Source organism: Marmota marmota, unplaced genomic scaffold (assembly GCF_001458135.2).
Source record: "Marmota marmota marmota unplaced genomic scaffold, marMar, whole genome shotgun sequence".
Lineage (NCBI taxonomy): Eukaryota > Metazoa > Chordata > Mammalia > Rodentia > Sciuridae > Marmota > Marmota marmota.
In genome coordinates, this window is record NW_026000153.1 from 9,442,063 (window position 1) to 9,467,223 (window position 25,161).

General features: G+C 32.3%; 1 protein-coding gene across 1 annotated transcript in view; it reads left to right on the forward strand.

The window, feature by feature from the left end:
- Positions 1–25,161, forward strand: part of Bbs9 (Bardet-Biedl syndrome 9) — a 487,047-nt gene that overhangs the window by 139,167 nt on the left and 322,719 nt on the right. The window contains exons 8-10 of the mRNA XM_048786306.1: positions 3,071–3,155; positions 7,632–7,815; positions 8,663–8,792. Coding sequence (XP_048642263.1) covers positions 3,071–3,155; positions 7,632–7,815; positions 8,663–8,792 — 399 coding nt within the window. The remainder of the gene's footprint in view (positions 1–3,070; positions 3,156–7,631; positions 7,816–8,662; positions 8,793–25,161) is intronic.

Below are 25,161 nucleotides of genomic sequence, written 5' to 3' on the forward strand. Positions count from 1 at the left end.
CCCCGTCTCGAACCCAGAATTCAGCCCTGAGTACGGTGCTTGCACGGCTGGCAGAAACTGCAGCTCTGTATCCCTGCGTCGCTATCTCCTCGTTTCCCAGCGCGCGCTGCAGACTCTAGCCGCGGGGCGATTTGCTGAATATGCCCTGTGAAATCTTTTAACATGGTTTTACAAGGATCTTTTCCCTCCTACCTTTTTTGTCTCTTTTCCCATGACTCATTTCTCCCTGCCATGCACCTCTCCTAAACTCCTACTGGGGCCTTTCATGTCTCTTTCACTGCTGCATGCTTTTACATGTGCTATTTGTTTCATCATATGCTTTTTTTCTCTTTGCCAGCATGACAAATTTTTACTCGTTCTTTAAAACATAGCTTTATTTTCCTGAACCTATAATATGAGCATATCTCCTAAACCACAATTCTTGTTTCTGCTATCATACTCCATTGAAACTGTGTTCATACCTTCTGTTAGCTCAGGGTACTCTTGAGTTATACTTAGTTGATGATTTATGAATTCCCACAACTACTTTGGGAGCTCCTGATGAGTACAGGTCATTTAGTAGTATTTTCTCTTGTTAATACCTGTATTAGTTCTCTTTTATATATTTATGGAATGAATGAAATTTATAAACACTGAGCTTTTATAATAACTATAAGCCTGTTTTTTAAATAGGGTATTGTAAGTTTCTCATCAGTTTCTGTGCCTTGCAAAGTTTACCTTAATCTATAGTCATTTTGCCTTCTATTGAAATGTGTTTTTTAGAAATGAATTATTCCTGATAAAGATAGGATGTTTTTTGGAGTTGATAAACGTCTTAATTTTGTGCCACAATAACAGAATATCCAGACTGGATAATTTATAAAGAACAGAGATTTATTTCTTATAGTTTTGGAGGCTGGGAAGTCTAAGGACAAGAGCGTGTTTTTGCTCTGTCACCTCTTGGTAGAAGGGCAAACCAGCAAGCACAAGTGGAAGCTAGAGATGGATCTTGTAGCCTTAAGCCCTTTAATGGTGGGCTTTACTCCCTTCATGAGTGTGGAGCCCTCAGAACCTAAACATCTCCTAATCGGCTTCCCCTGTTTCATTGGGGGTTACACTTTTAACACATGCTTTTAGGGGGTGCACATCCAAACTATAGTGGGAGGTAACATTGAATAACACTGTACGTTTCAGTGCTTATTTAGATATTCCACATTTTATTCATGTAGGTCCCTGGGTTTTATTCTCAGACATCTAAAGTTCTTAGAAAATATGAGGTTTCTGAATTTATCTGTTCTTAATTTTCCTCTGAGCTATGGAAGAATGATAAAGGAGCTTTGATTCAATAGAAAGGAAAGCAAGTTTCTTTTTTTAGAGTAGGATTACTATTCTAAAGATATACCATTAATCAATGGGAATTAAAGGAATATAAATTTGATTGACTAAATTATTTCTAGATTGAATGCTATTTGTAATTTGTTTTTAAGAATGGTATAGGCTAATTTTTTAAATTTATATATGACAGCAGAATTCATTACAATTCTTATTACACATATAGAACACAATTTTTCATATTTCTGGGTATATACAAAGTATATTCACATCAATTCATGCTTTATACATGTTCTTTGGATAATAATGTCCATCACATTCCACCATCATTTCTCCCTTCCCTTCCCACTCCCCTTCCCTATCTAGAGTTCATCTGTTCCTCCTATGCTCCCCCTCCCTACCCCACTGTGAATCAGCCTCCTTATATTAGAGAAGACATTTGGCATTCGATTTTTTGGGATTAGCTAACTTCACTTAGCATTATCTTCTTTAACTCTATCCATTTACCTGCAAATACCATGATTTTATTCTCTTTTATTGCTGAGTAATAATAAAGTGGAAATTAATGAGAACAAAGCCAAGGATGTTTCTAAAAGAAACTAAAGGGAGAATTTTATAAATTTTAATATAAATGAAAATCAAAATATAAAATACTTGGGAAATAATAACAATTTTGCAAAACTGCATGTAACACTATGAAATCCTGTGAAGAAGTGAAAAATAAATTGTACTAATTCTCAACTAAAATAATACAGTTAAAAAAAAAAAGAATGGTGTAGGCTAATAGTAACTATTGAAATAGAAGCTATAAAATACTTTCAGGAGGTCATAATATCCATAATGACCATTATTGGGAACGTATTACATACTAAATTAATAGTATAATAATCTTATAATCTAATAATCTATCTATATGTAGATCTGTATCTATCTCTTTATCAATCCATAATCAATAATTGGGCACCTAATACAGGTTGAACATCCTTAATCTGAAAATTTAAAATCTGAAATGCTTTGATTACTGAAACTTTTTGAGTGCTAACCTCATGCTCAAAAAGGTTTGGATTTTGAAGCATTTTGAATTTGGATTTTGGAGTAGGGATGCTCAATTGATCAAGTCTGTGCAGGTGTTCCAAAATTCAAAAATCTCCAAAAGCTGAACTACATCTGGTCCTAAAATTTTGGGTAAGGAATACTTAATGTGTATATGTATTAGATACTTTTTAATAACTTATTTTTAGTCTTTTTTTTCCTTTTTACTACTGTTTAAGTTAGAGATTATTAATTTCATTAAGCAAAAGCACAAAGTGATTAATTTGCCAAAATTCACTCACAGTGAGTAAGCAGATTACCTGAGAAGTAAATTTAGTTCTTCTTGGTTCCATAGATTATATATTAATAATTTATAGTACATCTAACTCCTCTGCCTTGTTTATAGTAACTTCTGTCTTGTTTGGTGGGGCCATGTTAGGTCTTTCTTGCATGTTATTTGTCACACAGAATTCTAATGAAAGTGCTTTGATAGTTGATAAAGCTTTTTTTCCCCAACATTGAATAATTGGAATATAGTTTCTTTATTGTGACAGTTTTGCATAATCTCATGACATAATGCAATTAAAAATCAATTGCAAATGTTTTAGTTTTTAAACTTAAGAAAAAGTCATTTGTAATGTTATGGATTATTGCCCTTAAGGTTTAAAATGATTTGTGCTTCTTACATTTTAAAGTCACTGATATTTTTTCCATCTCTTTCATACAGGTACCAAGTACTTGCTTTTGCAACAGATGCAGATAAAAGGCAGGAGACTGAACAGCAAAAACTTGGTTCTGGAAAAAGACTAGTTGTAAGGCCTTTTAAAAATATTTCATATCTAATCATAGTTGTTTGTTAAGAACAAGAATTCCTAGGAAGAAAATTTTAAAGAATACTTAAATCATTTCTCTTTTGTATGTATAATTACATCAATTACCTAAGAATTTAGTTAGCTACTTAGTAACAGAGGCACATATCTAGTCATAGCTATAATAAATCAAATTATAGAGTTGTATCACTAGAATTGTGGATGTTGAAATTGGGATACTTTTAACTGAAGTGAGTATAAACTTATACAAAATAGAGTGCTGACCTAATGCTCAAAAAGGTTTGGATTTTGAAGCATTTTGAAATTTGGATTTTTGGAGTAGAGATGCTCAGTTGATCAAGTCTGTGTAGATATTCCAACATTCAAAAATCTCCAAAAATCTCCCATTTAATAGGCAAATTTACGTACATTATATTCCTCTATTCATAATGTCTTTTTTCTTGAGCCTAATTTTCATATTTCCTCCTATTACCTATTTTGAGCACTTAGATTATGATACCTGCCTTCTTGCATTCTCTCCTTCCTTCCTTTCTTTCTCCCTTCCCAGCTTAGGAGTTGTTGAGCTCCTTCCATCTGTGAATTCATTGTTTTTCTGGCCATTAATTCTTCAAATATTTTTTCTGTGTTCTTTCTTTCTCTTCTTTTCATCGGGAACTCTAATCATACATATAGTTAGGCTACTTGCAGTTGTTCTACAGCTGACAGATTTTCATTTTATTTATTTATTTGTTTAGCAGTGCTAGGAGTTGAACCTAGGGTCTCACTCTACAACTGAACTACATCCCATTAAAAAAATAATTATTTACTCTTGCTATTTCATTTGGTAAAATTTCTTTTTTTTTCCTTTTTAAATGTCAGCTATTTTTTTTTCAGTGATGGGACTCTAATCCATCACTTTGTCTTATGCATGTCAGGCAAATGCTCTACCACTGATCCACATCCTTAGCCTCTAGGAGAATTTCTGTTGCTGTTTTTAGGACCAGTAATCATTTTTCCTCCAGTGTCTAATGTGGTATTAATTCTCATTTGTTATAATTTTCATATCTACATATTCAGCTTGTATATTTTCATATCTTCCATGCCTCTACATAACTTTCTGAAGATTTAGAATACAGTTATAATACTTGTTTTATAATCTAATATCTGTATCAGTTTCAGTTTATTTTTTTTAAATTTTTTTTGTGATGCTGGGATTAAACCCAGAGCTTTGTGCACATAAGGCAAACACTCTACCAGCTTACCTGTATCCCCAGCCCCTCAGTTAATTTATTTATTTCTTCTGTGTAGGTCATATTTTCTCATTTTTTTTTGTGGTTGGTAAATAAAAAAAATTTTATAAAACGTCAGATATAGTCAATTTTACCTTGTTGGTACTAGATATGTTTATATTATTAAAACTGTTCTTGAGCTTAGCCCTGGGATACAGTTAAGTTACTTGAAAACTAGTTAGATCTTTTTGAGTGTTGTTTTTTAAGACTTATTAGGTGTGACCAGAGCAGTGTTTATTCTAGGGCTACTTATTTCCCCTTCCTCAGGCAAAATCCTTCTGAGTACTCCATTGAATTTCCTCAGAATTATAAGGTTTCCAGCCTGGCTGGCAGGCATAGCCAGTGTTTAATTCTCTGTGTGAAATGATTCTCACTGTTACATCTAGTCCTTTCGGGTGGCTCTTTCCTTGATTTTGGGTAGTTTCCTTACATGAATGTACTGATAAGTACTCAGCTGAATATTTGAGAGGAACTCTACTGATCTCCAGAATTTTGTCTTGACATTGCCTTCTCCTCTTTGGTATGCTGTCTTGTAAACTCCCAACTTCCTTTGTTTCCTTGGACTGAGTGTCCATATCTAAAATTCAGGGAGTCTGATAGTCTCTATCTGGATTTCTCTTCCCTGTGCATTAGCCTGGAAACTCCCCCAAAGTTGGAGCTATCGTTACTACCCCTGTCTATGTTTTCTTTCTTTAAGGGATCCCTGTCTTTTCCTGTCTGACGCTTTGCAAAAGTTATTTCATATATTTTCTATTTTGTGGTTGTTTCAGGTGGGATGGTAAATCCTTCCATCTTGGTTGGAAGTGGAAAAACATTTTTATTACTATCTTTAGTTAATTTCTGTATTTTAAGAGACTCATTCATTTAGAATGTGATGAAGGTACAGAGTGACAGTACCTGGTGAATTCAAAGTATCTAGTGGTTATATCTCAAACTATGGCCTTAGAAACTTAATTTGCCTGTTCATTCTAAATAAATCATATCTCAGAGTCAGGCACATATTGGCCTGAGTTACAACCATTGACAAAAAATGCTAGAATGCTAGCCTATTAAAATGTAATGAGAGGGCCTGGGGTTGTGGCTCAGTGGTAGAGCCTTTGCCTAGCACGTGTGAGGGACTGGGTTCGATCCCCAACACCACATAAAAATAAACAAATAAAATAAAGGTATTGTGTCCATCTACAACTAAAAAAATATTTTAAAAAATATAATGAGAAATTTAACTGTCATGGGAGTGCCATTCGTGTCTCATGTTCAGTGGAATTTTCATATAGGTAAGTTATACATGAACCAAATGATAATTATATTTTTATGTTGAATTTTAGTTTACCTTAAGATAGCCTGATTCATCTACCTATGTTCACTCTACCATCTCCCTCCTATTGATTGTTCTTATATACACACACTGGCAATATCTGTCCTTTTGACCAGCTCCATTTGCATTTCATATCTTCTTCTTTTTTTAAAAGATGTTTTTAGTTGCTGATGGATATTTATTTACTTATTTATATGTGGTGCTGAGAATCAAACCCAGTGCCTCACACATGCTAGGCAAGTGCTCTACCACTGAGCCACAACCCCAGCCCTCATATCTTCTTTAGATATTTTAATACCTAAAATAGGTAGATTAATACCTGGTCATGTCTTGATAGCCAAAAATCTATCTGCAGCTTTAATGTGACTTTTCATTGATCCATTGTTTGTTGATGATAGCCTAACTTTGAGGGCAGGATTAGTTCCTCTGTTCCAATTTTATTTGTGTGAAGTCATCTCATTATCATTCCCATAAGTGATATATGCCATCCAGTATTTTTCAACATGGTATGTCATTGTTCTTTTGCATCTTCTTGATTTAGAGATCTTAATTACTTGGAAGATGATTTTTTAAAAACTTTTACATGTTCATTGTACATTTATTACTTCATTATTTTAGGAAGCATTTATTAAACATTGACCATGTTGCCAAAAGAAACACTGTAGAGTACTTCGTGTGTACAGAGGATCCTATCTATAGCTAGCTTTCTTTCTTTTTTGAGTAATGAAGAATAATTTATTCTACTGTATCAGAATTAAAACAGAATAAAATTTAAAAATGTATATTAAAATAACATGGACATTGGATCCTATAGATATAGGTTTTGAATTCCAGATTCTGACATCTTGGACAATTAATATCTTTAAGTGAAGTATGTATCATAGACCCTAATTGTTCTATTCCCCTTTCCCTATTGCAAGCTCACATCCTAGCCATGGTCTCATCATGGACAGAGTGTACTTCCCTGCTTTGGTCTTTGGCTTGGCCATGTGACTTGGTTTGGTCAGTAGCATATAGACAGAAATAACAGTGTTTCAGGTCCAACACAGCAAAATAGCTAGCTTTCTTTCTTTCTTTCTTTCTTTCTTTCTTCTTTTTCAATATATATTGTTTTAGTTGTAGATGGACACAATATCTTTATTTTGTTTATTTATTTCTATATGGTGCTGAGGATAGAATCCAGTGCTTCACATGCGCGAGGCAAATACTCTACTGCTGAGCCACAACCCCTGCCCCCACAATAGCTTTCTTATAGGATTTTTTCAGGGAAGAAGATAGCTTTTAAATGGGTATTTTTGAACAACCAAATAGCTAATATCATCTGATAATAGATGGTGCAAAACATGCTAGAGGGCTGTATGGCATGTGTGAGGCACTGGGTTCGATCCTCAGCACCACCTAAAAATAAATAAATAAAATAAAGGTATTGTGTCCATCTACAACTAAAACAAACAAACAAGCAAGCAAAGAAACAAACAACCCCCCCTAAAAAACCTGCTAGAGCTGTTCACAGTTGTCAACCTGTGGCTAAGTAAAGGGTGATTTACTATTGTAGTATAGTATGGCCTCTGTGTGGCAAAGTCCATTATGGTTTAATGTGACTGTTTGAAGGGTTGGTTTGTCTGTAACTCTGCATTTATACTGATCAATTGGCTAAAATAAAAGGTTAATTTGAATATAAAAAAATCCTGCTAGAGTTTGTAAAGTAGCAAAATACAGTGATTAAAGAACAACCCCCTCCAAAAAATTAATGAAGCCTAGCTAGTCTTTATATTCTGCTTTGATATAAAGCAGTTTCTTAGTTTGTATTGATATGAGAATGAGTGAAATGTTCTGTTTTTAGCAACTAACCTGATTTCGGGTTTTGCTTTGCAGGTGGATTGGGCTCTAAATATTGGCGAGCAAGCCCTTGATATATGTATTGTTTCTTTCAATCAGTCAGCATCTTCTGTTTTTGTTCTGGGTGAGAGAAACTTTTTTTGTCTTAAGGATAATGGACAAATTCGATTCATGAAGAAGCTTGATTGTAGCCCGAGTTGTTTTCTCCCATATTGCTCAGGTGTGTAGAAAGATTTTCTTTTAACTTTTCCATATGTCAAGGCTATATTTTATATATATCAGAAAAATCCACACTCATACACATATTTTAAACATCTAAGACAATAGTTCTGTGCTGAACATGTAATGGAAATTTTAACTTTCAAAGTTTGAATAGAAGTTTGATATAAAACACACATTTTGTTTTGTGAGTCATTTTACTTTGTACAAAATGACTTATAGAATTGGCTGCTAGCATACATTATGCTTTCCATAATGTCACTCTTCAAGATGCTTCCAAGAGAACATCGGACAGTTTTATAAACAGTAGTAATTATAATAGAATGATTTATCCATAGTGAATCATTAGCCAAAATGATTAAATGTTAACGAAATTTATACTTCTTATTTATTTATTTATTTATTTTTGTACCAGGGTTTGAACTCAGGGGTGCTTGACCATTGATCCCCCTTTTTAAAAATTTTATTCTATTTTTGTTAAATTTTGAAACAGTTCTCATTAAGTTGTTCAGGGCCTCACTAAATTGCTGAAGCTAGATTCAAAGTTGTGAAACTCCTGCCTCAACCTCCCCAGCTGCTGGAATTAGAGGCGAGTGCCACTGAGCTTGGAAAATTTATACTTTTTTAGATAAATGGTCACTATCTATAGTTTCCAAGTCTGTAAACTGGTTTTTTTTATATTGGTAGCTTGAAATTGAAAAATGATATTTTTTATTGTTTAAAATCTTTATGCACTAAATTCAAGCTGTTAGAATTAATTTGTATCTTAAATCCTCTAAAAGAAATATAATATACTGTTTCAAATGATTATTTCCTTAGTATTCTCTTTCTGTATTTTCAACCTGCAGTTTCTGAAGGAACAATAAATACTTTGATTGGAAACCATAAAAACATGTTGCATGTTTATCAGGATGTGACACTGAAGTGGGCTACTCAGCTTCCCCATATTCCTGTGGCAGTAAGAGTGGGCTGTTTTCAGTAAGTGGTTTAATTTAACATGATTTTATTAAATGTTAAGAAATTCCATGGAAATTTTATAAAATAATGGCTGATGATTTTACTAAAAAATGACAAGTGACATTTTAGTGTGGATGTCAGTAATCAAAATATTTAAAATTTAACTTTTATTGAAAAAGAATATGAAAAAGCCTTAATTTGCACCATTATTTTCTTTTAGAATTTCTAAAAAGATGTCCCTTATAAATTAAAGGTGAAAGCTATTGAGATACCAAGAAAGTGATTTGCCTGATAGATTATTTTCTTTAAAATTTATTTTCTATTTTTTAAATTTTTTATTTGTTTAAATTAGTTATACATGACAGTAGAATGCACTTATATACTTTGATATATCATACATAGAAGGGATATAATTTTTCATTTTTCTGAGTATACATATTACATGTATGAAGACTTGAATTGGGTGTCAACATACTTTATATACAAACAGAGATACAAAAATTGTGGTATACAAACAGAGACATGAAAAATTGTGGTATATATGTGTATTAAGACTTGTAATGCAAACAAAAAGAGTACATGTATAATGGCATAATTTGGCGTGAACATACTTTATATACAGAGTTACGAAAAATTGTGCTGTATATGGGTAATAATGAGTGTAATGCATTCCACTATTGTCATATATTGAAAAATAAGGAATTGTAATGCAAAAAAAAGAATAGCATTACCTTAGATTAGGTAGAGGGAAGTGAAAGGAGGGGAAGGCAGGGGATGTGGGGATAAGAAAGATGGTAGAATTAAACAGACATTATTATTTTTATGTATGTATATGACTGTTTGACCAGTGTGATTCTACAATATGTATACTCAGTAAAATTTGTTTTATTTAAAATAAACAAGGATTTCTTTTTATAGTATTGGATGGGTATCATTTAGAGATCATTTACTGCCAGTGTTCATGGGGTTTGAACTTATTTTTATTATGTTAAGTGATCCATCACTGCTAATGTCATGTGCTTAAGCAGTTTAGATTTTAAGAATCATAGTATACTGTTTTGCATTTAAAATGAAAAACAAAATCTATCTTAACATCAAAGTTCCAAAATTTATCAGATAGGAGAGAGATCTTGTTTTTTAGTGCGTAATTTTTCAAGGTCATTAGTATAAAAGGCAAGATCCTGACAAGGATCTTATGATCTTGTGACAAGACAAAACCTTGTCTAAATTTTTTTTAGATTCCTGACGTGCTCACTTCTACTCATTTAGAATATTTTGTGCCACATTTAAAAAATGGTATGTAGGGTTGGGTGTGTAATATTATTGTTGAAATTCAGTGAGGCGGTATTCATATTTGTATTTATGCTCATCCTAAAGCCTACATATTGGAAAATAACAGTGTTTTGAAATACTGAATATTTTAAAAAGAGATTACTTCCTTATGTTTTATGAGTAAGGACTATCATGAAGTTATAATTGCTGTGTACTTAACAGGAATAATAGTTTTTCTGTATCTGAAGAATAATTTAAAAATTTGAAATTGGCTTTTACAATGTCCACCAGATGGTCTTTTTAAGTCCAACCAAACAGACTCAACAGACATTTTGTATTAGATTTACTTAGAAGGATTTAGAACAGGAAAAACATCTTGCCAGCAGGGCAAAATCAGGTATTTCTCTTCTGGGAGAGTAATTCTTACAGCAGTCCATATATTCATCCAAGAACTGTTCTCTTTGGCCCCACAAATGACAGCTCAGGTGCAAGAAGACAGATCCACACTGGTGGGTCTGTGGCCCATCTTGGCTTATAATCTCCATGCTCTTTAGGAGCCAATATCTTTAAATACTTAAAAGTCAATGTGGTTTTAGCGTATATTTTGGGCATGGGAAGAGTGATGGAAAGAAACACTTTATTGAAATAAATACTTATTTTACGTATAGGACTTTCAAGAGCCACCTTTCGCCTTACTTAAGAAAGTGTACAGATATGGCTTATCAGCAGATATATATTGTAAATTTTTAGTTTCTGATCCACTTGCAATTTACAAATAAAGAGTACAATAATACTAAGTTATCATAAGAAATTAAATTTCCATATAGTGTGCATTATGGTGTTTATATTCAACTTTAGCATGTCATATTGTATTATAGGCACCAGTATTTGTGAGGGAATTGACACAGTTAACATATTATATGTTAAATGTTAATATATAATAAATATTAACATAATATAACATTAATAAGGTATAATAAATTCTAATTATTCAATTAAAGATATATCTTTTATATATATATATATATATATATATATATATATATATGTATTTAGTTAATTTTTTTAGTTTTTTAGGTGGACACATATCTTTATTTTATTTTTATGTGATGCTAAGGATTGAACCCAGTGCCTCCTGCACGCGAGGTGAACTCTACCACCGAGCCACAACCCCAGCCCAAGATCTATCTTTTTAAAATATACTTTATTATTTTTTTGGTTATATTTATTTATTTATAAAATTTGTTCTTTTCAGTTATACATGAGAGTGAATGTATTTTGACATATATACATGGAGTATAACTTCCAATTTTTGTGGTTGTATATGATGTGGAGTTACACTGATTGTGTATTCACATAAGAACACAGGAAAGTTATGTTCATTATTTTTAATATACTTTAAAAGGATAAGATTAGACTATTTTTGAAAGAATTTTATGGTAACTTTATTAGAATTTTAGAAGTAATTATTACTTAGCTATAACATATTTATATTTAGAAGTTATTTGAAATTATAAGAACTGAAATAACTTCCCTCCTGGTTTTTATTACCTTTGGGATTAAACCTTTTTGGTGGAAGCTTTCTTGGCTGGAAGTGTTTATTTATAAAGGAAATTGCTGCTATTTTAATTTTTTTTCAATGAATAAGAAATATTGGATTTGGATCAAGTTGGTGCAATTATACTTAATAACAGCATTTTACTCAGAAACTAAGATGCTTTATTTCCTTTTACTCCCACCAACTTGGCAGCCCTAGTCCTTTCTACCTTGTTTATTATATGCCAATTCTAAATCTGTCTGTGTTTCCTTGTTCTTTTACAGTTAAACTTTGTTCTTGGTTAGATAGAATTCTTTTATTTTAATTATTGTTTTGTGGGTTAGATTATAGAAATATGAAATCAATATATGGGTTACAGAATCAGGAGAGCCTTAATGTGATAATGCTCTTTAAATTCTTAGCTATTACTGATTCTTCTTATTGCATGAAGTAACTAAGTAAGTCTTGCTGAGCATCTTACCTCTGCTGTGGTCTGTTTCCCAAATGGCATATAATGATGATCATCTTTTATTGGTTACATTATCCTCTCTAGTGATATCAAATATTCCTAAAAGTGGAAGTCTATTTGAGTAAAATTTCAAAGTGATGAGAATCTTTCCAAACTTTAGCTGGCAGCCTATAGCCACAGTACTTTAAAATCTTACTGCAGCTCATTTTATAGTATAAACAATTTGGTGTGGTACTTTGGTGTTTTTCTTTGCAGGCTATGCCCACAATAGTAACTTATTCTTTTTTTTAATAGTCACTTATTTTAACTTTGGTATTTCTCATTTTATTCTTTAGCTTTCATTGATGTAGTATTCTTGACTAGAGTGTTTTTCCATTTCTTCCCTGGCTTTTCAAATTTCTTCTTAGAGTCCTAGCTCAATTCACATAAGTAAGTCTTCCCTCTCTGCCAGGTCTCCTCTGAATTTCTATCATATTCATAATTATGTTGGTGACTGCAGTTTAATTTTCCTAACTCTCCAACTAGATCATGCACTGTTTTCCATCTTTGCATGTCATACTGAAAATCATAAAGCTGAACATAGCTTGGTAAATATTTAACAGTCATTGTGATTTGTGTTTATACATCAGGGGGTATTTTCTCATCCTAGAAAGAACTTATCTCCTAGAAAGATGTTTTAATTGAAAGCCCTTTTTAAAAATATGAAGAAAACTGAGACACAGAGGGAAGGATATTACTTGTTTAAAAATCACATTTATTAGGAGAGCATTTTAAAATTTAAAGTGACTTTTTTCTTAAACTGCTGTAGAGGTGAGAAGTTCAGGTGAGTTAGGATAAAATAGGTTGCTTCAACTATGTAGGTTAGTAACAGATGTCTGCAGTTTTCTGGTGTATATAGAACCTGTGTTTCTGAACCAGATTAGGCCAAGGTTGAGATTAGGGAGGAAGAATGAAACAACTTTCTACCTTTGTTGAGGTGAAATGAAGCTGGAGTCTGGTATGAGCTAAAGTTGGATTTTTGGATTCATTTACATGGTACTTAGTCTAACTTCCTTTTAAGTTTTGGATTTATAACTTGTAGAGTTGTTTTTCTCTCTTTCCTCCTGCCGTTAGCCCTTTCCTTTCTCTTTTCAGTGATTTTTGTGCCTTTGTGTGTGTTCTCTGTTCCTGCATGACTGTTTTAGTTAACTATTGGAGGGATTGCTCTGAAGGCTGTTGCTATATTATTTTATATATTTCAGAAGAATCTTAGGATCATATTCTTAAATTGCAGAGAAAAATCTAATAAGGAATTAGACTGGAATAATACTGAATTTCTCTCCATGGTAAATCTGTTTAATTTACCTGTTATTTTCCAAAACTAATTTCTCTTCAAGCTAGAAATGAAGTGATATGCTTTTTTTAATTAAAAAATAGAATGTCAACATTTTTAGAAGGATAAATTTCTCCAATGGTTGCTGAATTCTTGTTTTTTTCACAACAAATACTGTTATCTTTAGTTATTGAATATCCACTACCCTCCCTGACCAGTTCATGTTTGGTTTTTTTGCATAGTGTTCCTTATGGCCAAATTCTAGTATAAGAAGGAATTTACTGTTCCATGAAACTCGACATAGTGGGTTTTGACATTAACATGATTATTTTCTTGATTTTGCTCTTGCCAATCTTAGTGTTGTGTTTGTATTCTTTTAGTGATTTTCTAGAAATTGTGTTTTTGGTTGTAACTGGTGCTTTTGACATGCTAATTAAATGAAGTTTAATTTAGCTCATTTTAATCTGTTTAAGCTCACTGAATTTCATTGTCCACCATTATGTTTTTCCTAAGAAATCCAGCTCCTTCCCCCACTATTTGCTTGTTTGTTAATTTTCTTGTCTCTTTTTGTTTTGCCTTTTTGATCTATTTGGGAGGTTAAAAAAATCTTATTTTTGTATTAGTAATGATCAATCCCTTTTTAAGAACCCTGTGGCTTAAGCAGCATAAGAGTATATAATTTTGGTTTTGGATCACAAGTACTGGGGCAAGAAAACCGCCGTCTTTTATGGGCCTCTACCAGATATGGGTTTATTAGGGCCTGGTGGGCCTGCTAATGATATAATTTTCTTAACACAAGAGTTGTGGGGAATGGAAGAACAGAATTATGTGATATTTAGGATATTTTTTCTGCCTCTTGTTGGTACCTTAGTATCTGTGATTTGGACAAATTGTTTCTGTCAGTCCCATTGAAGAATTTTTTTGGGGGGGTTATATTATTTTTGAAGCTCATTATTACTTTCATGCATCTATTTCCATTGTGTGAGATCAAAGGTCCTTAATGAAATGACCTCCAAATTTTATATTGATTGATTAAACTGGAGAAGCACAAGAATTGTGTTTGTATTGTCTCTACAGTCATGTGTCTAAGCCAACATTGACATATGGCCTATCATTTGGTGTGTTACTTTTCATAAGCTGTAGTATGGCTACTTTAATACTTTTATTTAGGTTGAAAAGATTTGTGGTAATTATATAAATTATATAGATAAACTAAAGGTCCCATCTTTGTTATTTGTCAATTGGGGTTATAATTCTCAGAAAATTCTTCTTATGAAGGTTAGAAATCTTCTACTTGAACTCGTGTTTTTATTATCATTTTATTTTTATGCAGTAATGTAAAATACAACATCTTTATTCTCATAGGTGTATAACAGTAATTACAGTTCCAGATTGTTCAATTTGTTACATTCCGTAGTAAATCTGTTTAATTTTCCTGTCAAAGATTTTAGAAACACTGAATAGCGAAATACAAGGAGTTGCACTTAGAATGCTAGTTGTGTTTATGATTTTGTTTTCTAAATTGTTTAGTGATAGAACTGTACTTATTACCATGTATTTCCACAGGAAAAACTTCTTCAGTTATACTGTCATTGAGGCTGTAAATGTTTCTTAAAATCGAAACTCTCAGTTTCAAAGAAAATAATCTATGCTAGTATCAAAAGTGCTTTTATGTTTTAGATTGCTGATTCAGTAACCCGTAACAGAGTAGAGTCAGTTAGTTGTTTAATAGAGTAGTGGCCAGCAGGAAAAGTGTTTTGCTTTTCACTAGCTACAAAGATCTTGACTTTCACTAAGCCCTTTGGTCCTGGAGATCATTTTTATCAGGTTGGTGGCTTTGCTTTTATCTTTTTTTGGGAACTACATGCAATTTTACAGCTTCTCTCCTTACTTCAAATATTGATTCCTTCTGATAACTGGAATTTGACTCACTGATTTCAAAGATAAACTGAGTTCACCTTTTTTTTCTATGTATCTCTTATTTTTTGAAGAGGAAAAAGTTACATTTTCTTAGTTGCTTACCAAAGAATATAAAAAGGAAAAAATGATTGGTAAACTTAGGTTTACATATTGCTAATGTCTTTGCAAAAGAACTTTGAACTCTGGATAGGCTTAGTTTCTTTATTCTGTTATCTAGTGTGTGGCCTATACTTCAGAATCTGAGTTGTTGACAAAATAAAAAAGTATGTAAATAATATTGTAGAGTGTAATGTATATCTGTTACTGTATAGGCTAATTTTGGATGACTTAAAATTAGAATCATCTGAAAGGAAATGTGGGAAATATAGTATTATTTATTGCCTGCTATGCACTGTTAACATTGCATCATTAGAATTTAAATAAAGAGTTACATTGGAGCCAGATGTGGAAATGTGGTAGCACACACCTAGAATCCCTGCTACTTGGGATGCTGTGACAGGAAGGTCCCCAGCTTGAGCAACGTAGAGAGATTCTGTCAACAAAACAACCAAAAAACAAAACTACACATTGGTAAGTTATTCAAAAGTTTTTAAGTGTTTACCATAGCAGGTTTAATAGTTTAGAAACCTTCATTAATTCTCTACCACTTATGAAAAAAATATGTGGGAAAACAATGATGCATTTTTATATTAAAGAAATAGAACATTCGTTATACAGAATACATGTATGACGATGTGAGGGGGAAAAAAAGAAGCGGGTCACATTAGATTGGGTAGAGAGAAGTGATGGGAGGGGAGGGGAGGGGAAGGGAATGGAAGGACAGCAGAATAAAATAGACATTATTATTGCTGTGGGTATATACGTGACTGCATGACCAATGTAATTCTGCAACCTGTACACTCAGAAAAATGAGAAATCATATCCCATCTGATTCAAATGTATGATATGTCAAGATCATTGTACTGTCATGTGTAACTAATTAAAACTAATAAAAAATTTTAAAAATAGAAAGAAATAGAACATTAATTAAAATTACCAAAAATAGTGTTAAAAAATAAAATATACTGTCAGTCATATCATTTAAGGCCTCTTTGTAACTTTAGCTTGAAACTTGTGTAAGTAAATGAAATCTCACTGGTAAAATAAGGCTTTAAACTCTGACCTCTATGATCCATAGAATCTGTAAATAGGATGGCTCCCATGTATTCTAAAGTGGAGAACTATGTTCAGTGGTTTTCCTGCATCTGTCTATTTATTTATTCAATTCATTCTGGTAGTAGGGATTAAACCCAGGAGCACTTTACCATTGAGATACATCCCTGTTTCTTTCTTTTTTTTTTTGAGACAGGGTTTTGGCAGGTTCTTTAGGGGCTCACTAAGTTGCTGAGGCTGCCCTTGAATTTATGATCCTCCTTCCTCAGCTTTCTGAATTGCTGGGATTACAGTATGCACCACTATGCCCATCTTTGTTTTCCTCCCTTTACATAGAGAAAATTCACTTTGGTTTACTAAAATGCAATTTACTATTAAAATATGTGTAAAATTAAATTTTTACATGCTTTATTGATGTACAAAAAGTGGCAGATATCCAGGTAATTTGTTGTGAGTGTATAATATTTAAAACCATGGAGGAAAACTGTACAAATTCAAAATTAAAGTTTTTTTCAGTGGCAGATGACAACATGTCATTATTGAAGATTAATTCATTATTGAAGATTAATTCATTTAATTTAGATTAATGTAACATAATGGACTATGTTCTGATTAGAATTTATGTTCTAATGTTGGTAAACCTTGGCTTTCTACCTTTGCTTTGTATAGAAAGAAAGATTTGTTATTTTTGTGTCCTCTGTATTTCATTGAAAAACTATCTATGATGTTAAAATGTTTTAGAGTGAGCATACTTTAATATTTGTAGATATCTACTATGTAGTAAATGTTATAAAAATGTTTTATGAACATATATTTATTGGTTAAGTAGAAATGTATTATTTTACCCTAACACTATTCTTGGAGTTCATATGATGATAATAGTTAATATATATTGCTCAGTATGTGTCAGGCCATATCCTGACTGCTTTTCACATATCCTGACTGCTTTTCACATACTGACAAATTTAATTATTTCAGGAATAGTTATTATAATTCCAGTTAGTACCATCTGGATCTTATAGATGAGGAAACATGGAGCTTAGAGAAGTCAAATAATATGTTTCAGTCATAAGTAAACATGTAAACAAATAATCCTATCATACATGGGTTAGTGTTATACTAGAGAGAAGAAGAATATGCTAGGGCCTTCAGAGTATTTAGTCCACCACGCTGCTAGAAGTCCCAGCTCTTTTCATTTCTACTAAAAATATCTTACACATTTCCCTGCCTCTAACACAATTACTTCTCATTCAGATTAATGCTACCCAATATTCTATCTGGCAGGTATCTTATTTAAAGTTGTGGAGGTAAACATCTGAGAAATCAAAGAGCAAGAGCCTAAAACAAAATATACTATTTTTGGAGGGCAGGACTGAAGAATGGGAGGTCTGAATGCATTTTCAAAATATCTTTTAGAAAGTCTCAGGTATTCTAAAAATTAACTCAAGTCTTTGGACAACTAATGATGCTGCCACACCTCTTTTATTTAAATCTGTAACAGTTTAAATGTGTTAGGTTTAAACATAATTTGGAATAAATAAAAATTGAAAGATAATTGTTAAGTATTTTTAACAAGAAGAATACTATTCCCTCTTTCATTTTTATTTAAGGTCAAAGTTATGGTTTGCAAATGAGAAATTTCGAGTAATTCATTAGTTAAAATATAGTGAAAAATAATGCCTTTTGCTTTTGGACACAGCATTTTAGAATGCTACCTTTTATCGTTTATTTGTATTTATTTCCAACATCAAACTTCTTTCATCTTATCCTATCTTGTTACTTTTGTGTTTTCAATGAATAAGTACAAGTTATTGAATATTTTAAAATTTCTAGGAGGGAAAATTATTCTGATTTGGACCATATGCAATTTATATTTAGGAATGCATTTTGCAATAATTTGAACTTTCAGGAAAATAAAAAAATTGAATTTCCTTTTTATAAAAACTTGTAAACAATAAAGCAAGCAAATTTATCTGTTAAGGACTATAGTTAGAAAAAAATACTCCACTTTTTGAAGCTTCAACTGTGCCCATACCATGTGAAAGTTGATGGGGCTCATGTGTGGGAGAGCAAGCCACTGGACTATCCAGAGTACTTAAGTTTAAGAGAAATATATGAAAAATTAAAACATAGTCATATTAAGAGTAATGAGGGATGTAATTTAAAAAGTTATCTCACTGTTTTTTCAATTTCTGCAGGCTTCCAGATGGTAGGAAAGGCTTTGTTCTCCCCTCCAACCCATCTGTTGTTCTTTAGTGTAACTGACACCACTGCAACTACTGCAAACACTAAGAATCACCATATAAAAAAGGCAAAATTTAGAACTTATTACACAGTTTTATGGAAAAAAATTAGAAGAGTCAGAGTTACGTATTTCTCTTTGAGTGGTCTAGAAATTTTTTTCTGAGTTAGAATTGAACATTAGAATTTCTTTATTATTGAATTTACTTAAGTTGTAAGTAAGGAATACAGCTATAGGTGATCCATTAAAATTATGCACTTGTTTTATTTCTTTTTCCATATTATATATTTTTGCTAGAAATGGAAATGTATATTACTGTTTTCTATGCAAAAATTTTAAACTTTATTTATTTTAATTTGTTATATATGACAGCAGAGTGCAATTCGATTCATATTGCACAAATAGAGCGCAGTTTTCATATCTATGGTTGTACACAAAGTAGAGTTACACCATGTGTATTTTCATACATGTACTTAGGGCAATGATGTCCATTTCATTCCACCATCTTTCCTACCCACATAATCCCTTCCTTCTACTTCCTTCCCTTTGCCCTATCCAAAGTTTCTCCATTCCTCCTATGTTCCCTTCCACCCCCATTATGGATCAGCATCCACTTATCAGAGAAAACATTTGGCATTTGTTTTTTGGCTTTGGCTTAATTCACTTATTCTCCGACTCCATCCATTTGCCTGCAAATGCCATGAGTTTGTTATTTTTTAATGCTGAGTAATATTCCATTTGGTATATATACCAAATTTTCTTTATTCATTCATCTATTGAAGGACATTAGCTATTGTGAATTGTGCTGGTATAAACATTGATGTGGCTGTGTCCCTGCAGTATGCTGTTTTGACGTCCTTTGGGTATAGACCAAGGAGTAGGTTACCTGGGTCAAATGGTAGATCCATTCCAAGTTTACTGAGGAATCTCCATACTGTTTTCCATAGTGGTTGTACCAATTTGTACCTACCAGCAGTGTATAAGTGAACCTCTTTCTCCACATCCTCACCAACATTTATTGTTGCTGGTATTCTTGATAATTACCATTCTGAGCAGGATGAGATGAAATCTCAGTGTAGTTTTGATTTGCATTTCTCTAATTGCTAGAGATGATGAACATTTTTGCATATATTTGTTGTTGATCCAATGTATATCTTCTTCTGTGAAGTGTCTGTTCTGTTCCTTAGCTCACTTACTGATTGGATTATTTGTTTTTTGGTGTTAAGATTTTTGAGTTCTGTGTATATCCTAGAGATTAATGCTCTGAGGTACATATGGAAAAGATTTTCTCCCATTCTGTAGGCTTTCTCTTCACGTTCTTGACTGTTTCTTTGCTGTGAAGAAGCGTTTTAGTTTAATACCATTCCATTTATTGATTTCTTGATTTTACTTCTTGCAAAGCCACAATCATTATAATTTTGGATCAGTTATTCATCTTAACTTTCTTTTCCTCTTTTATTCCTTAATTACTTAGTCTCAAAAAACTGATCTCTTATGAAAAGTAAGTTTTGTTAAAATCAGAATAATTGTTGTCCAGGTTTCTTTTGCCTACTTTTCAATGCTAATATACTTTAGAGCAATCAAGCAATAGTTATAAGTTGCTTTTAGGGAGAGTGTTACCACCTTTCTTATGTTATTTCCCCCCAATTACATGATTTCTTTCAGTTTTTATTTATTTCATAAAAATTTGTATTAATTTAGAAAAAAATCATCTAAGATTATGTCATGTTTGTATTCAGGAAATCCAGCTGTGTATAGAAGTCTTAATTTACCTTTTGATATATTAAGAGGATTTAATGCTGTGCGTTGAGTTTTGCCAGATCTCCTTCTTAAATCATTTGAACCATCCAAGTGATATTCACATATCATTAACCAACAGAAAACCATAGTAATATTCACTATCCTAAAGAGGCCCAGTGAATTCTACAGGATTTGATTTCTTAAAGACAAACTCAACTGAATAGTAGTGTTAGGTGGGGTTTATGTAGAAAGCCATGTAGCATGGAAACAAAATATTTGCTATATCTAAGCTTTTTCCATAGCTGGGATTGGAGTCCTGTGGTGTGTATCCTTTAGGGACACTCTGAGTCTCAAGTCTCTGGGGAGAGTTGTCATCTCCAGCTGAAGTTTTCCCAGGGAATTGGCTTATAGAATGGATACTTTCTTATAGGGGCCACTCTTAGTTTCTTCTTGCTTTACCAGTAAGTTTGTATTCAACAAATATTGGTTGAATGAACAAATGATGAAGAAATTAATGAAGGCATGGTCTGTAAGCAAATGACTCACTTGAGGGGTCAAGGGCATGCTGTTTCAGAACCTGCTCACTTTGCCTCTAGAAACTTGAAAGAGCATTTAGTTTGGTTCTTTAAAAATTGTTTTCAATCATATAGCAGTTACTGTAGGATTAGGTTAAAACTATGGTCTAAAGAAAGGGATTTCAAATTCATGGGAATTTAATTTAGTCCTAGTAAGACTATCTTTTCTTCTATGGATAATGGGGATTTATTTGTGGGACATTAATTTGTATAGGTCAAACATTTTACTAACCTCTTTTATTTTGTCAGACATAGATGAATATGTCATGAAGTCTTAGATTCATATTTAATAAAAGACATGATTGCTATTTGAATTTCTTGTGTGCATAATTAATATTTATTATGCTACTAAGTATACCTGAACTATTACTTTAGATTACAGAATTAAATTTCAAAAGAATTATGTTTTCTGGCTTTATTTTATTTTATATTAGTAATATTGAATTTATACACACACACACACACATTTTTTGGGGGGAATACCAGGGATTGAACTCAGGGGTACTTCACCACTGAGTCACATCCCCAGCCCTATTTTATATTTTATTTAAAGACAGGGTCTCACTGAATTCCTTAATGCCTTGCTTTTGCTGAGGCTGGCTTTTAAACTTGAAATCCTCCTGCCTTAGCCTCCCAAACTGCTGGTATTACAGGTGTATGCCACTGTACCCAGCTGAATTCATATATTTTTATATATAAAATTTCTCACACCATTTTCAAAACAGGAGATTTAATTATCTTTTAATGGAATATGTTAAAATTTATTTTTGTGTGAAAGTATTTTATATTTTTATCATATATATATTATGTATATAGCTCAGCATTGGTCACTTGAAATATATAATTATAAGTGAGTGACTATAGAGTTACAGCAAAAAACTGACAACATAATTATATAATACTGTGATGCTTGGGGAAAAACTTCATAGTTTTAGTGTTGCAAAAAGGAAACAAAGGATTCAGACACAGAAATAAGGGCTAAATCAGCACAAATTGTCATAAGAGAAGGCCTAAATAAGCACCAATCAGAGCACATATATATTTCTATGTAGGCACTGAATAATTTAATACTTTATTATGCAAATTTCCATTGTTTCTATTTAAATATTGTTTCATCTGAGATAAAGTGACAGCATAGTTTATAATAAAATCAGCAGGACATAGTGGCACGTGCTTGTAATCCCAGTGGCTAGGGAGGCTGAGGCAGGAGGATTCCAAGTTCAAAGCCAGCCTCAGCAATTTAGTGAGGTCCTACACAACTCAGAGAGACCTGGTTTCTAAATAAAATATAAAAATGGGCTGGGAATTTGGCTCAGTGGTTAAGTGCCTCTGGGTTCAATCCCCAGTACCAAAAACAAAAGCCAAAAACAAAAACAACAACAACAAAAAACAACCCCACAGGGAGTTATCATGCATGTACAAATATATACCAACAAATGCCATCATTATGTTCAACTATAATGCACCAGTAGAAAATGTGAAGAGAAACAAACAAATCAAGTTATTCTTTAGGGCAGATAAGATGATGTGTTGTAATGTGTTATCTAAGCTTTTGTTCTACTTTTGGCTTTCTATTTGTCTAAATAGTTTTGAGTCTCATTTAATTGCTAAACAAAACCTATTCTATAGGCCACCGGGCCATAAAGATTCATATTCTTTTCATTACTACAGTTACTAATGAATAATGTACTTCATTTCACCAGTGTCATTTCAAATTTATTTGTTGATTTATTTTGGTACTGGGAATTGAATTCAGGGCCCTTTACCACTGAGAGACATCCCTAGTCCATTTTTATTTTGAGACAGGGTCTTGCTTGGTTGGTTATGGCCTTGCTAAGTTACCGAGGCTGGCCTAGAACTTGAGATACTCTTGCTTTAGCCTCCTGAGCCAGTTAGATTACAGGCATGAGCCACCACACCTGGCTTCTTCAATATAATATTTTTATTCTTCAATCGATACCTCTATTTCTTCACCTGGTTCTGAGAGATATAGTATTTTCCTATGTGAGGAGATCTGAGCAAAATTTTATGTGACTTTAATATGACTGCTAGAAATATTTTCATCTTATTTCATTTCTCAGTGGAGCACAAGTTACATTGCCATCATGTGGAGGTGTCTTAAAGACTTTTTTTCTAAGCCACTCAATTTTCGAGTGACTTAGAACCTCTATACAGAAACAGTACAGCAAATCTTAATATGTACTTTCTTTGAAGCCACTAAAGTAAGCAATTTATTCTGTATTATATCAAGCTGCTTAACTTTGGTCAGTTAGCAGTAATAAGACTTCTAAATATCTTTTTCTTTAGAATGTTTACTTTTATCATGAGCAGCAAAATCTCCTCACCCTGGCACACGTGTGCACATGCACGCACACACACTTCTATGTCTCCATCTGTCATTCCACCCATTTACTTGCTTATGTATGTGTGTATGCATACATGTATGTATCTGTCTTCCCCTTCACAGTTGATGGGGTGGATGGCTTATGGGAGGGGGGAGTTGGAAGGGGTCTTGGCTGGAGGCTTTTGTTGATTTAAGACACTGGGCATTATTAATAGACTTCTGCACTCTAACTTTTGCTAATGTAGCTGACCCTTTTACTGCTGGTCACCCAAACTGTAAGTGGTAATATTTAATATAGTACCTTAGAGTTATGTTCTTACTAAATAAATCACATTTAGAAGCTTTTATGTACTTGTAGTCATGCTTGTATATTAAAAAGTCTAAATATGATAAACACTAAAAATGAATTTGTATTCATGAAGCCAAATTTGATTTTCTAGATAATAACCAATTCATATAGAAATTCAAATGGTTGCTTTTAGTGTTTATCTATGCAAATTGATACAATCAAAAAAGCAAGTTATGCTATGATATTCTGTGTTTCATTGCAAATGATTTTCTTGATGATAAATTTATTTTGTGTAGTGCTTTTTCAAATAGTCTCTTCTTTCCTAAGTAGAACTTGTTCTAATTGGAAGTAACTTAATAATGTTTACTGTTATTATGAGACCAGTATGATCTTTTATTAGTTAGGAGCTTTTTCTTTAGTTAGTACTGCCATGTTGAGCATTTGAAATACAGTTGTAACTAAAAGATATACAGAGACATTACAAAATTTCACAGATGTCTACTATTAAGACAGGCAGTGTTGGAATTTGTGCTTAAATGAGGTTGGATTTAAAATCAGGTTTAAAGGGTCAGGAATTCAAAGGAATTTGGTTTTACTTATTCACTGTTAGAGAACAGAAGAGTTATGAATTGCCATTGATGTGTAAGAGTAAAATTTTTAACCAGAATAGAGAAATTTTTGATATTTTTCACCTTTTGTCATTCTGTTACTTACATATGAAGTTTGGTATTTAACTTTAAATTTGAAATGGAAAATTCTGAAGAGCATTTTTTAGATCAACACTAAAAGACTATAGAGTAGGTAGTTTTGAAAATTATTTGTTAAGCAATAAAATGGGTGAGAGTAAGAAATAATTTTAAAAAACAGTTTTATGTAATACCGAATTTTTAAACTTCAGTTCTGCTTTCACTCCTTAATGACATTTCCAATTTTCCTTCATCTAAAATGTTCTCAGTTTTTTCCTACCCTGAATGTAAGTTTAAAAAAAGCAACCTATTATTGTTTTAGTTTGTGGAATAAAAAAATTATTCCAGATTGTATTGGAATGGAGTGACCTCCTATTTTAGATAAACTGACATCGAAGAAAAGCTGTGTGAATTCAAAACAGCTATAGTAGGCAGATAAATTGAGATAGGTTTATCCAGAAATACACTCCATTGTGATGATTTAGTTGCTACACAAGCAACTGTTTTTTCCAAACTGTTGAATAAAATAGTTCAGAAAATATTATGATGGATATTTTTGGTTCATTAGTAACTTGTGATAATAGTGTGTTTATGTATCTTGGAATTGGTTAGTACTGCTAGGTTATAAATCTTAATATTATGTATTGTTAAAATTTGTTAATAGATGAGATTTGATCATGTTTTTATATCCAGTTAAGTAAAAACAATTATTTTATATTTACAAATTGCATTATTTGTCATGCATTCATTTTGGATTTATAATTTGGAAATTCTTTTTAGTTAGTGAATGATCACCAGCTTCACTGAGATTGTGGTAACCTAAAGGCACAAAACAGGACTCCTATTTTGGAC